The sequence below is a fragment of the Chiloscyllium plagiosum genome, chromosome 23, assembly GCF_004010195.1.
Source record: "Chiloscyllium plagiosum isolate BGI_BamShark_2017 chromosome 23, ASM401019v2, whole genome shotgun sequence".
NCBI classification, from domain to species: domain Eukaryota; kingdom Metazoa; phylum Chordata; class Chondrichthyes; order Orectolobiformes; family Hemiscylliidae; genus Chiloscyllium; species Chiloscyllium plagiosum.
The window spans coordinates 27,656,451-27,670,914 of record NC_057732.1 but is presented as its reverse complement, the minus strand read 5'-3'; the positions used below and the strand labels follow the sequence as shown (position 1 = coordinate 27,670,914).

The 14,464-nt window shown below is 39.4% G+C and overlaps 1 protein-coding gene across 1 annotated transcript in view; it reads left to right on the top strand.

The window, feature by feature from the left end:
* The window catches only part of LOC122561707 (traB domain-containing protein-like), a 28,024-nt gene extending 15,265 nt beyond the window's left edge, over nt 1-12,759 (top strand). Inside the window, exons 6-9 of the mRNA XM_043713739.1 lie at nt 2,970-3,118; nt 4,738-4,910; nt 6,499-6,610; nt 10,940-12,759. Coding sequence (XP_043569674.1) covers nt 2,970-3,118; nt 4,738-4,910; nt 6,499-6,610; nt 10,940-11,060 — 555 coding nt within the window. The 3' untranslated portion in view covers nt 11,061-12,759. The remainder of the gene's footprint in view (nt 1-2,969; nt 3,119-4,737; nt 4,911-6,498; nt 6,611-10,939) is intronic.
* Nucleotides 12,760-14,464: the final 1,705 nt, after the last annotated feature.

The following is a 14,464-nucleotide window of genomic DNA, read 5'->3' as shown; positions in this document are numbered from 1 at the left end:
GCACAGCAGGTTAATTGCAGCCAATCACAAATAGTCCTTCACAGTATATATAGTGGGAGGAAATGATAAAGAACTTGTTTCTGCAACATTTAGGAGGCAATGGTGCATTGCAAATAAAAGTTCATATTCATGAATTTGATGTGGACTTGTTGGGCCAAATGGCTTGTTTCTACACTGCAGGGAATCTAATCTAAAAAAAGTATTGCTATTTTACACCAACACCTGTCTGACTGACTGTCATTGTAACTAAAGCTACAAGAATCAAGTTGGACAGGTAACCTGTCCTTAACACTGTACCATGTTCGAATCCTGAGAAAGGGAGTGCTATTCTTACCTTAACTCCCAACGCAACACAACATTTTGCCGTGGTTCAATGTGAGAGTATTACATGTTGGAGAACCTTCAAGCAATTGAAAATGTTAGTTTTTATTGAACAAAAGGCAATGCAAAGAAAAAAACATAAATGAAACAAAACTGCATTTGCTTCTGTGAATAAATGGTGCTGCTTGCTTTTGAGTAACCACAAATTTATAGTCATTAAAAAACTCTACACCCAATTCACATTGATTGGAACCAGGTGGCAATTAATGCCTGTTCAGTTTCGTAGAATCCCTACAGTGTGGAAGCAGTCTATTCAGCCCATTGATTTCATAGCAACCCTCTGAAGAGCATTCCACCCAGACACAAACCATATCCTTTCCCTATCAACCGTCATTCCTCATGGCTAATCCACCTAACCTAAACACCCCTGGACACTATGGGTAATTTAGTATGGCAAGTCCACTGAACTTGCATAACTTTGGTCTGTGGGAAGAAATTGGAGCACCCGAAGGAAACTCACGCAGACATGGGGAGAATGCGCAATAGATCCCCCAGGGCGGAATCAAACCTTGGTCCCTGGTGCTGCGGTGCAGCAGTGCTTACCACCGAGTTGCTGTACTGGCCCAAGCCTACGCTTGTCATGTACATTGCTGATGTATGCTATCACACAGTAACTGATGTTCCTCCTGCAAAACGTTTACATCTTCCTCCTCAGAAGAGTGCTATTTCTTTTCCAGCTTTTCATCATCCATCACATGCTGTCTCTGCCTGCTACAGTTATGGAGGGCACAGCAAGCATGAATTATTCATCTCATTCTGTCTGGAGTGGGTACCGCAAAACCCCTCCAGACAGATCCAAACAAAAGAACCTTCTCTTCAGGAGGCCTATCAACTGCTCCACAATGGCCATAGTGGAAGAATATATTGCATTGTATCTTTGCTTAGCCTCAGTCAGGGAATTAATAACGCAATAGCAGTAATGATTGAGGAAGGAAACCCTTGATCCTAGTAATCAATTTTGCATGGCATCCAGCCCTTGCAATAAAGAGGAACATAGGAGATGTCAAGGACATAGATATCATGACAGCTTTGAGGGTATCTGTAGTCTTCTACGATGTGATACTGGTGCTCATAGACATCTTCTTCAGTGATGGAATGGAACCCTTTTCTGTTGATGAAGTCAGCCATGTTATGGTATGGTGCTGTTAATGCAATTTGTGCAGTCTGCAGTATCCTGCACCTGAGGAAGCCAACTGTGTTGGTAAAGTTTACTGCCCAGTTTGCAACTCTGGCATAGTCTTTCCCATTCAGTCTGGGGGTTGGTCATGGTCTGCCCTGGGGGCATTCATGATCAGTGGTTTATCAGGGGGCTAGTCTGCACAGTCCTTTTGAAAGTGGGAAGCTCAAGTCTGGATTGGGGTTCATTGCACAGTGTTCTAAAAAGAATAATGATTGTAAAAGAGAGCAATTCAATTCAGAAGAGCAGGATTTCAGAGTGCATAGGAGGGAAAGGGAGGCTGTAGATTCTGGAGTTTCTCTCAAGTCATGTTCACTTTGGTCTCGACATGGTGTCACAGTTCCCTAGTCGTACACTAGAAGTTAAGCCCTACTATTCCAAGAACCATCACAATTATGAAAATGTTACAAAATAAAGTTGTCCAATGTTACCTAACTGTTTAATTCAATTTACAAGAATTGCACACCAGGCTTTTTATCAGGAATAGAAAAATCACTATTTATTATAATTATTTTTTTTTAACCAATAACACAAAAGTAATATGAATCGCTAACTTTTACCATTAACTCTATAACTTAAATTCTACACCTTTTCAAGAAAATCTCCCATAAGGATAGAAACAGGAATAATATTCAGGGTTATGGGGAAAAGGCAGGAGAATGGCACAAAATCAAAATGTTCATTCAGACAGCCAATGCCAATATGATGAGTCTAATGGTTTCCGTCTGTATTAGAACAATTTTGTGATTCTGTGAAATTACACTCATTGGCATATGATTCATTGTCCAAGAAAGCACAGTACAAATTGTGGCTTCAAGCAATCGAGGCCATTATGTTATTTGCACTAATTGTCTCTTTGTCATGTCAGCAGTGAATGGCATTCCCATCCTGGTGGCTCTCAAGGTTACATCTGTCCTGAAATTTGATGCTATTTACCGTAAATCACATCTGTTCATATCTGCTCCCAGTGACAAAAGGAACCAAGTAGCTTAGGCAATGGATTTTCCACCATTGCTAGCTCCTTCCAAATACGGGATGTTATAGACTTCACCCATGTTGCTTTTGAGAGGACCCTATTACTAACCTGCAGAGATTGTCAACGGAAAAATCTTTCACTCCATCAATTTTCAATGCAATTCTGTGAGAAGAGCACCATTGAGCTCAGATAAGATCATTAAAGAGATGAAGAGCAGAAGATTGCATGAGAAATATCATTCATGGTATCTCATGCAATCTCATTGGTCAGAACATTATCTCCAAATGGAAAATTCAGCCCAAGTTCATAGACAATAACTAGCAGCCAAAGATCAAAAGTTAAAAATCCCAAAGAAAATTTATTGTAACCTAATTGTATAATGAATAAATAAATACCATGCTATTGCTGTCATATATTTTTAATATTCTCGTCTAGGCTCAGAAAATACCATTTTGTGAGGTTTATTTGGGGGACCAGTCAATCTTCATTACTTTCCGAAGACTTGCTGCTGTGCTTTCCTTCTGGGACCTGGTGAAGGCATTTATAGGCTTTGTTTACATCAAATACAATACTGTTCCAGTTGGGTATGAATAAATCTTTGCTTCATTAAATCGTTACTGTAGCTTTAATGACATTATTTACAGCTAGTTGTTGGAACACTGTCACATTGAAAAAAAGTTAAAAATCACACAACACCAGATTATAGTCCAACAGGTATATTTGGAAGTACTAGCCTTCGGACCACTGCTACCTGATGAAAGAGCAGCACACCAAAGGCTAATACTTCCAAATAAACCTGTTGGACTATAACGTGTTGTTGTGTGATTTTTAGTTTTGTACACCCCAGTCCAACACCGGCACCACCTCAAATTGAAAAAACATTGTTATCTAAAGAGGTGGGCTACCTAAAACCGACAATAGCAATTTCAACACTCCGCATATATTTAGAATAAAATCAAGTAAAACTTTTTTTTTGAACTTACTGTCAGGAGTTAGCATCTTGTTTCCCATTCAGTATAGATTGAAAGGAAGCATTCTTGCTTCTGTCATGTTCTTTCTTCCAAAGTGCATCACCTCACATTAAATTTCATCTGCCACAGTTCTGTCCATCTGACCAATACATTCATATCCTCCTGTACCCCAAGACCTTCCTCCTCACTGTCAACCACCCAGCCAATCTTTGTGTCATCTGCAAATTTATCATCCCTGCACATTCTCATTTACATCATGTATTAATATCATAAACAATAAAGCATGATTTTGAGCCAGCGACAAAAAAGATAAAAAATCTTTATTTACTATCTAAGTATTTGGACATTAGAGTCAATTGCTTATTTATGTAATCTCTAAAAATTGATTTCAATGCATTTTAACCATTGCCAAATTTTTCACTTCTGATCCCTTCTCTTCCCTTCCTAACTGAAGATGTCCCCTCTTGCTCGGATGTAGTTTGATGGGGTCTAGTTTTCTTCCAATGTTCTGTGATTTACATGTGAACTTTGTCCCTGAGTGTAAACAACATATTTTCTTCTGGAGGGGGTAGCTTACACATGCATTATCATTGAATTATTGAACACGACATCCATGATAAATAGGACAATGTCACATATAGCCATTCTGGAACTTAATTTTAAATGGGAAGAAATTTTTAAAATAAAATCTCAGAATCCAGATAGAGTTATGTTTTAATAACTTACAAACCTGCACAATTTATAAGACAAATTGCTTTTGAAAAAAAAAACAATTTCAATCATTATTAGTCACAAATATGACAAAGATTTATTTAACAATACAGGTGATCAGTCTGACAATCAGTGATCTTAATGATGTCAATAGCAAAGTATACAAAAGTGCTATGTCTTGGTTGTGGCCTCTTAAACATGTTCACTGTGTTGAGATGAATGAATGCAGTGTTCATTGGAGGAATCTGATAATGTGACATTTCCTATAATCAAAATACACATCAGTCTAATCTATGATATTTATATTTAGATATTCCTTATAATTTTCAAATATAATTTCATAATCCAAAAAGAACCAAGCCAAGCCAAGCCAATGAATGTCTGAAATAGATTGTATTTGTTGCTTTATAATATATAACATCTTTTCTGGGTGATTTTTGAAGAAATCTGTTTATTTTTGTAACATTTTCATTAAACTATAATTTAATCAAGTTTTAACTGCAGGTGCTCCTGTATTTTAGCAAAATAATTATGAAGGAGCTGAAACAAAACGATAGGCTGGAGGAAGAACTCCAAATTACAATGAAGGAGGTTCCTGGCTTGTATCGTGTTTTTATAACAGAACGGGATGCCTATTTAACACAATCACTGAAGCAAGCAGCAAAGCCTATAGTACTACCTAAAATTTTACGATGTAAGTTTATGGAATATTTTGGTTCTTCATCATTAGGCTCTGACTCTATGAGTTTGAATATAAAACCATTAAGTTACTAGCAAAACAATGATAACATTTGATCCTTCTTTGGCACAAGTCATCTCCCTTATAATTTCAATGGCATTGATTTGAACTGGCCTGATCATTCAACAGAGTCTAATTTACGTCTGGACCAGAAACTTGTCTGAGCGTGACTTGCCTAAGATGTTATTCATTGTATTCTATACATCTCTCAACATATTAAAGAACCTCTTAAGTCATAAAATAATTTCTAAAACTGTTTATCTTGTTGTGCAGTATTGGAATTACAGGAAACTGAAAGTCAATTGATTGAGAAGGACCTCCATTAGGACAAGGCTCAATTGTGTGGAGGAAATCAGTAACAATATGGCAACATGTTATTGTTGGGTGAACTGTGACTCACAGTGGACCCAGCTGTCAGGAAATTTGGCAAATTGGGCAACAGACCTACTATATTAAAAACATTGATTTTTAATTGCCTCAAAGGACATGTACGAAAGTCGGGGCCTTATACATTAATCAAGTTATAGTATTTTTTGTCCTTTCTATTGGCTCCAAAAGAACTCCTAATTCCCATTCGGCTATCATGCCCATTATTTGATGTGAATGGTGTTTCATTTGGACATTCATTCCTTATGCTATTGTCTCTCTGGATGATAAAGAATCACAAGTAAATGTCTAATTCAAGCATACTCTTTTCTTACTGCGAGGGGGAAAGCCAAATATGAAAAGAAACAGCAGACTACCTCCTTAATAAGTTAAACTGAAAGAAAAGCATGCATTTCCCTGTGAAAAATACATTGAAATGGCAAACCATATATGAAGGAGGAAGCTATGCATTGTTTAAGAAACCCATGAATGAATTTCTATGATCAAAAGCACTTGATCATGATAGTTATTATTCATTTTTCTTCTGGATTTTATTTTTTTCTTCTGTATTATAATTTAATGTATGCGTATAGGTGACACTAACATCCTATCTCCTATACACTTCATTGTTTCCCTTAGAAGGCTCCACACAATTGTACGCCTCCTTCTCTACATCTTTTAGCTTGAACGTCCAAACTATCCATGTCATCTGGATAACTAAACTAGATTCAGTTCTGTGGGTGCTTTTATTCATTGACACCACAAAACCTACTTTAACTAATTGACATTGCACATTCTCCCCATGTCTGTGTGGGTTTCCTTTGGGTACTCTGGTTTCCTCCCACTGTCCAAAGATGTGTAGGTCAGGTGGATTGGCCATGGGAATGCAGCATTATTTTGGGATAGGGTAGATGCGATACTATTTGGAGTCTGGATGCGATAAGTCTGGATGCGATACTATTTGGAGGGTTGGTGTGCACTCGATGGACTGAATAGCTTGCTTCCACAATGTAATGATTCTAAGATTCTATGATTGTGCTATTAAAACACTTGTCACATTTAGTGTATAGGTTTGAGAACATCACATGTACATTCTTTGAAGTAAATTGACCAAACTCTACTTTTAAAAAAAAACTTTTCAATTATTGAAGTACTTTCTTGCCGTTCCTGTTAACAGCTGACGCTCAGAAGGTTATACCATCAGTTGTGGTCGGAGTGGTTGGAATTGGCCATGTGGCTGGAATTAAGAAGAACTGGAACAAGCAATGTAACACTCAGGAATTTCTCCGGTAACATATTTTGCACTTCTGTTCTCTGAATTTTTGTAGTTTAAATTTTCTTATTTATTATTCCATGTTTCATTTTTATATTATTTGTCAATTATCTTTCTCTTTTCTTCATATCCTGTGCACCACGAAGTTGAGTGGGAAACCTACCTTCAGGCTTGTGTTCTGCTACTAGTTGCTATCAGGTTGATTTCCCCCTAGTATTACTATACATACTCACTTAGAACCCTTCTAACTGGAGACAAATAAAACTGCTTACAACAATAGAGACGTTATGTTCTGTAAATTGTAGAGACTGATTTTCAAATATTGACCACCAGTTTCTCATTTAAAAAAAGGAGGCAGCTACAAACTAAAGAATATGGGCTATGGTGGGGGAGAGGGCCGTCAGGTACTTGGGGAAACACTTCACTTGCCTCATGAACATCTGAGGCAATCTTGGCGCAGTGTTTCGGCAGGCCTGCTAGAAGGCAAGCTTTCTGCTCACCTGAAATGGGTGAGACTGTTCAAATAAGTAAAAATGAGTCCAGTGTAAATTGCAAGAGCCCAGAATGCAATTTTCGGATACCAGTTTGAGACTTCTGTGCCCTGGCCATCTTGTCATTTGCACCAGGCATTGAGCAGCCTTGAGAGGTCTGATGAAAGATGCTCAAAATTAAGGCTCAGGAAACTTTCATTTTCATTTCTAACTTGTTTAGGAGGAACAAAATGTCCTACACCAACCCGAAGGATGCTCCAGAGACTGGAATTTCTTCCCTGTCCACTTTCCCATGCCCACGCTGCCGAATGGCTCATTTTAGAAGCCAGCCCGTTACTTTGTTGCTTGCAACCCACCTTAATGAGGCCTGAGAATGGCCTGGCTATTTGATGTCACACTGGGTGATATTGAATGGATGTTATTCGGATGTTCATGTCAGGAAGTTTGGAAAAACAACTGCTTAACTGTCTGAAAATATAAAAATTGGAGATCATTATGCAAACCATGCACTTACTTTCTCATTGAATCTTGAGAGGAACTGTAACCACACCTTACTACTGCCAGCCCTCTCTAACACCAGCCAGGAGTAGGCTGGCTCAAGGGGTATTGGATTAGATTGGTCCAAGTGTGAGAACAGACTCAACTGTGTTGTAAATGTACTTACTTCAGGATGAAACCCAAAGGACTAGCAGACTAGTAATTAATATGTTATTGAGAATCTGTTCCTAAGACTCTGGGAACCATTTCAATTGAATGGATGTAGGTTTGCTCAATGAGCTGGAAAGTTTGGGGGTCCCATTTACCACCCCCTGAGAAAAAAACAGGAAATAACATCACCAGAGGAAATGATGTAACCAGAGGAAATGACACCACCAACCCAAGGAAACCCAAACACACAAATGGAAAGTGGGCTATACCACCAGTGCTTCATCCAGAGGCTCACTGAAGATGTTACCTAGTATGGTGATGAAATGTCTGAAAATGAAACTTCCAGCTCAGTGAGCAAACCTACCTCAACCTGAGCTACAAATCTTCTCAAAACTTGTTATTTCGATTGAATGCCTGTAAGACAGGTTTTCCAGGGTTTAGAAGGTTTCGCAGCTAAAGAGAGACAGTATTAGCCAGATCCAGCAGGTAAATGATTTTACAGCACTGCATGTAGTTTCAAAAGAACAGGAGTATTTGATCCCAGGGTCTTCAGGTTAACCTGCTATAATCCCTATCCCTGGAAAAATCTTCTTCCTGCAATGTGATTTTCCCTCAGCACAATCCAACCTGTCTTCCCACAATCTTTCCCATTGTGATATCTCCCCTGCAATCTCTCAACAGAATCTGATAATACCCCCTCAATCACCTCTGTGATCTGATTTCTCCCTATGACCTCTCTCCCATATTCTGTTTTCCTCTCTTGCTATCTTCTGCTGCAATTTGATCGTATTCCCATGACCTCTGTTCTGCAGTCCAATCTCTCTCTCTCCATGATTTGATCTCTGTCTTGCAATCCAAACTCTCCAAGTATGGTCTCTCCCCTGTGCTCACCTACTATGAGTTCTCCCCTAAGCTTTCTAATGAACTCATCCCTACCTCATTATAACATCTCCGTACCCCCACAAATTGTTCCTCCCTCCTTGTTGCTGCATTCCATGGTACACCCCTCTTCTTCCCAACAACAAATCCCTGAACCTTTCAATTGGTATAGCGTGTACCTGGTGATCTCTATCTCTGTTAGCTGAACTGTTGGTCAGAAAATGGAATAAAACTATCTTTAATGAAGTTAATGATGCATTGCACTGACTTAAAAGATATTACACACCATTGCGAAGCCACACCATTGAGAAAACGTCTCCCATTCATAAAATTGGTCAAGACACTTAAATCCGATTAAAGACTTTTGTGAGTTTCTTCTAAATGTGCCCTGCAAAGAAGCACAATATCAATAAAATAAAATTAAGCTGTGTTGTTAGTTGCAGGGGAACTAAAAGTCTTTAAAAAAATCTTATAATTTCAATCAACAAAAAAAGTAATAAGAATACTTAATGGTAATGCTTCTGAAAGTGAGAGGTGATGAGCTCTGAGGCAGTAATAACCATCACGGAACTCTAACCAAATATTGCTCTGTACTCCTGCTTTAACAGTTCTCATTGAGGGGTCACAATACTTTCCAAAATGGTGTCACAGAGGGAAAATGTTTGGGAAACATAGCTTTTTAGAGAATCAACCAGTAGTTCTGTAATGATTTTTAAAGTCATGTTCAGTTCTTTAAGATTGGGTTACTCACAGGATTTTCCAGTCAGCACTGGTGCTCCAACCAACCTTGAAGAAAACTGCCCATTTCACTTCCCCAAAGTTAAATTGAATCTGGTGCCAAGTCAAGGGGATCTCCAAACATCCAGCAACAGTGATATCATCAGACAGGCTAAACAGCCAATTACATTGAAGAATGCTCATAGACTGTAGATCAGACAGCAAATTGCATTAGCTTCCATGTTTTATGAACTGTATAAAGAGTGACATAAAGATTTCTAAGAAAGTTTTATTTTCGTAAAAATGATATAATAACAGACTATGACTTTTGTATTATAATGAAACATTTTGAAAATATAACATCATTTTTATGTATTGAGGTGTAGTTCAGCAGTGATAATGCCTTAGTATATCATTAAAACTCAATTATATATCATTAGCAATGCATAACATTTTCAGGGATTTTCAACAGTGATATTACAGAGGAACATAGCATAAAAATTGATTTGATTGTTTGCTTAAGTATGAATAATTGATTTTTTTTGACATAATTTATTGCAAATGGATCACCTTTTGATGGCACGGTGGCACAGTGGTTAGCACTGCTGCCTCACAATGCCAGAGACCCTGGTTCAATTCCCGCCTCAGGCAACTATCTGTATGGAGTTTGCACATTCTCCCAGTGTCTGCGTGGGTTTCCTCTGCGTGCTCCGGTTTCCTTACACAGTTCAAAAATGTGCAGGTTAGGTGAACTGGCCACACTAAATTGCCCTTAGTGTTAGGTGTATGGGAATGGGTATGGGTGGGTTGCTCTTCGGAGGGTCGGTGTGGACTTGTTGGGCTGAAGGGCCTGTTTCCACACTGTAAGTAATCTAATCATGAAAGTGATGCATTATTTTAGAATGTAATTCTTTGTATGGAGTTTAGTTACTGTTTTGTTAGTCTAGTTCATTATGCTAAAGTGAATGTGATTTTTCTCTTGTTTGGTCAGCATTTAATTTACATTGAGGCAATGGTTGTAATCTAAACATTTATAGAAGTGTGAATTTCATATCTTCCTTGCAGGAGTAGCCATATGAAGCTGTTTTTCCTTTTCAATGTAAGATAATCATTGTCAGTTAATGGTTTCTAAAGGTTGTTGTTTACAGAGGCTTTATAGTATTTCCTGTGGAGGAACAGGGAACCGCTAATAGTAATTTTTTTGATTTCCAATTTTACTGTGCACATTGGACAGTGCAATTTCACAGATGTGGTAATGATGAACATTCACAGTTTCACCATTATTACAACATGCAAAATCTGTCTTATGAAATCACACTAGGTTACCTTAAATACATCAACGAATGTTTTAATTTTTGTTGGTTGCATCCTAAACCACCGCCCGAATCGTTTGTTGATGATAAATGAACAGACCTGGAAATTTGAGCAACAAATTAATTTTGAAAAACTGTTCTGAGCACAATTTTCCTCAGGTTACCAATTGAGCCCAAATCAGAATCTTCCCAAAGCATAAACAAAAGCCAATTCATCATAAAGATAAAAATGTAAATTCCAGTCTTGTGTCTGTATCATTCTCAACTCTATCTAATGGTTGCTCTTCTCATTTACAGGTTGCCAAATCCTTCTCTGTCGACAAGGGCTTTGCAGGTGGCTTTTATTGTTACCATATATGGCCTGAAGATGATCTTTTATTACAAAATAGCACAAACATTGCTTTGGTTATTTTATTAAACATAGATGATTGATTTATTTTAACAATGTTCACTGTAACTGTATAACTTTGTGAACCATAAGACCGATGCTGACTTTTTGATTGCAAAATCCTTTGCTTTAAAGCAAATTACTGATTTATCACTCTAGTTTATAATGTTGAAGTGGAATAGGACTTTATTCTGTTTCATCAGAACCTAATTTGTCACTGGGGCAGTGACTGGAAAACAAAAAGCATGGAAATATAAATTTCATTTCTTTCCTACAACATAGTACATACTTTTCTAAGAAAAGTTCCACAAATTTCAATATGACGCTGTACCATGTGTTAGACAGGGAAATTTAGTGATGGACCAATGTTAAAATTATTCAGTTATTTAGCAGTAAGAAATTTCAACTTCTAACCATGCATGATGAGAAATGTGGGTAGTTAGGTAGAGAAATTGCTACTGTGACTTATGAGTACTTGGAAAAATCAAAAGAACTGCAAATGCTGGAAATCAGAAACAAAAACAGAAATTGCTGGAAAAGCTCATCAGGTATGACAGCATCTGTGGAGAGAAATCAGAGTTAATGTTTCAGGTCCAGTGACCCTTCCTCAGACGCTGAGCTTTTCTAGTGATTTCTATTCTTGTTTACAATTCATTTCCACTATGGAAACAAGTGTTATTCAAATATGAGATGTAAGACTGTGATTATCTGCAATTTTTATTCCCATGTGATTCTGGGTTCTGTAATATGGTTTCTTCTCACTCTACTTTATGCTGTAATGCATCCATTTTTTAACAGCATGTAAAATTTTGCTGATCCTAAATTTAATCAAAATAAATGTTTGATTGTTTTGAATTATTTTAATTAATGTAAATTCTTTGATTAAGAATTGAGTCACAACATTAAAAATATTCTGGACAGATTTGTGGCCTGATGGCTGTAAATCATTCCTGAACTATGATGGAGAATGATTATATATGTACATTTCTTCCTTCTTGTGAAATGCAGTTACTGATCTTAGCTAAGTTGAGTGGGGTGTGAGACAGCAATCTAAGGCACTCTGCAAGGAGGGAATGGAAAGAAGATAAATCATCATTATATGGATTGCACATCCCTTTTTATACATGCCTAGATGTTGATTCAGAGTGGTGGATATATTTGGAACTCTGACTAATATGGGTATTATAATTTAGGCTACTACACATTGTCAGCTACTCATGCTATTGTCCACCTTACTTTTCAAATTCTGTCATGAGAAGTGGGTACTGGTGGCAAGTCCTGCATTTTCTGCCCATTCCTAATTGTCCTTATGAATGTGATGGTGAGCTGCCTTCTTGAACTGCTGCAACCTACCAAGTGTAGGTACGCGCACAGTGCTGCTAGGAAGTGAGTTAAAGAATCTGATCCAATGAAAGTAAAGGATAGTGAGGCATTTCTGAAGTGGGAGATGGCACAGTGCAGGGTGACACGAGGCACACGGGCTCACAAGATGGCCGCTGAGCCCTTAGTTGGCCATTTGACACACAAGATGGCCACCAGACCATAATGTGGAGAGAGATAGCAGAGCAAACACAGATGTTGCCTCGAGCCACCAGAATGCCAGCACACTGCACTCACAACCTGAGAATACACATAAGTAGTGTATACTGCCCGCTGAGAGGTCTGGATCCAGCCAACACCTTTGATAGAAATGCTAACAGTTTGATACGGACTCAATACAAAGTGCTAATAGCCAGGGCTGCAGTAAATGTCCTTCTCAGGAAGAGCGATTAGCGCCCATTACTACAGCAATGGACTTCTGGGCAGACATTGAAACTAATGATGTCTGCGCTGAAACTGACAATGACCACGCCAAAATTAACAAAGGCTACATTGGAACTGACAATGACTGTATCAAAACTATCAATGATTCTGCAATGTTTACAACAAACAAACTATGTTATAAAGGCAATAATCTCATTACTGACCTATTATATCACAACATGTATAAAAGTATCTTGACATGTGCTCCAGGTTGAGAGAAGAACCGCAGCTGACCAGTGTACTGTTGGTGTCCGGTATTTCCTTGTACAATAAACTCTGTCGTTGAACCCCGACCCTGACTCTGAGGCTGGTGACTTTCCCCACAACAATTGGCGTGGCGAACAGGGTTCTTATTCCTGGTGCCTTGGTCGAAGGCCACTATCAGGGAGCTGGGGTGAGAACCAATTTGTACCTGCAAACGGGAAGAGTCAGACTGGGCTAAAGACACAGGAGAAAGTGAGGACTGCAGATGCTGGAGATCAGAGCTTAAAAATGTGTTGCTGCATACCACCAAGGATATATTTCCCTCCCCACCCCTATCAGCATTCTGGAAAGACTGCTCCCTCCGCGACTCCCTTGTCAGATCCACACCCCGCACCAACCCAACCTCCACTCCCGGCACCTTCCCCTGCAACCGCAAAAAATGCAAAACTTGTGCCCACACCTCCCCCCTCATTTCCCTCCAAGGCCCCAATGCAGGTCCTTGGACGCCTCCATCGCCAGACCACAGCAACACGACGCTTGGAGGAAGAGCGCCTCATCTTCCGCCTTGGAATCCTCCAACCTCAAGGGATGAACTCAGATTTCTCCAGTTTCCTCATTTCCCTTCACCCCACCTTGTCTCAGTCAAATCCCTCGAACTCAGCACCGCCTTCCTAACCTGCAATCTTCTTCCTGACCTCTCCGCCCCACCCCACTCCGGCCTATCACCCTCACCTTGACCTCCTTCTACCTATCGCAGTTCCAACGCCTCTCCCCCAAATCCCTCCTCCCGACCTTTTATCTTAGCCTGCCGGACACACTTTCCTCATTCCTGAAGAAGGGCTTATGCCCGAAACGTCGATTCTCCTGCTCCTTGGATGCTGCCTGACCTGCTGCGCTTTTCCAGCAACACATTTTTAAGCTATGGGCTAAAGACACAGTTTAAAAGGTATGCTGATTATAATGTCAAAATGCTAAACTACTGAGTTAAAAAAATTTTAAGTGCTTGTCTGTGGAGAATAAGTGTTAACTGTACTAACTGTTGTAAGAACCTGCTGCTTGTGATGAAACAGCCAGAGGACAAGGTAGTGCCTGTCTCAAAGACCCTGCCCTAAACCTGTTGTTAAGAGGGGTAGCCCCCACGCGAAGGTTGGGATTTGAAGTGGGAATTGAGGCACCAAGGGCACGAGGAGCTGTGAAGCAGATTCCAGTCAAGATTAGGGTAGCGCTGGGAAAGCACAGAAGTCAGGCAGCATCCGAGGAGTAGGAAAATCGACGATTTGGACATACAGTGACGTGGGAGACAGCCCAGGTCAGGATGACATTCGGCACATGGACACACAAGATGGCTGCTGAGCCCTTAGTTGGCCACTTGACACACAAGTGTGTGTGTGTGTGCGCGTGCATGTGCATGAAGGCAGCAGCAGCAG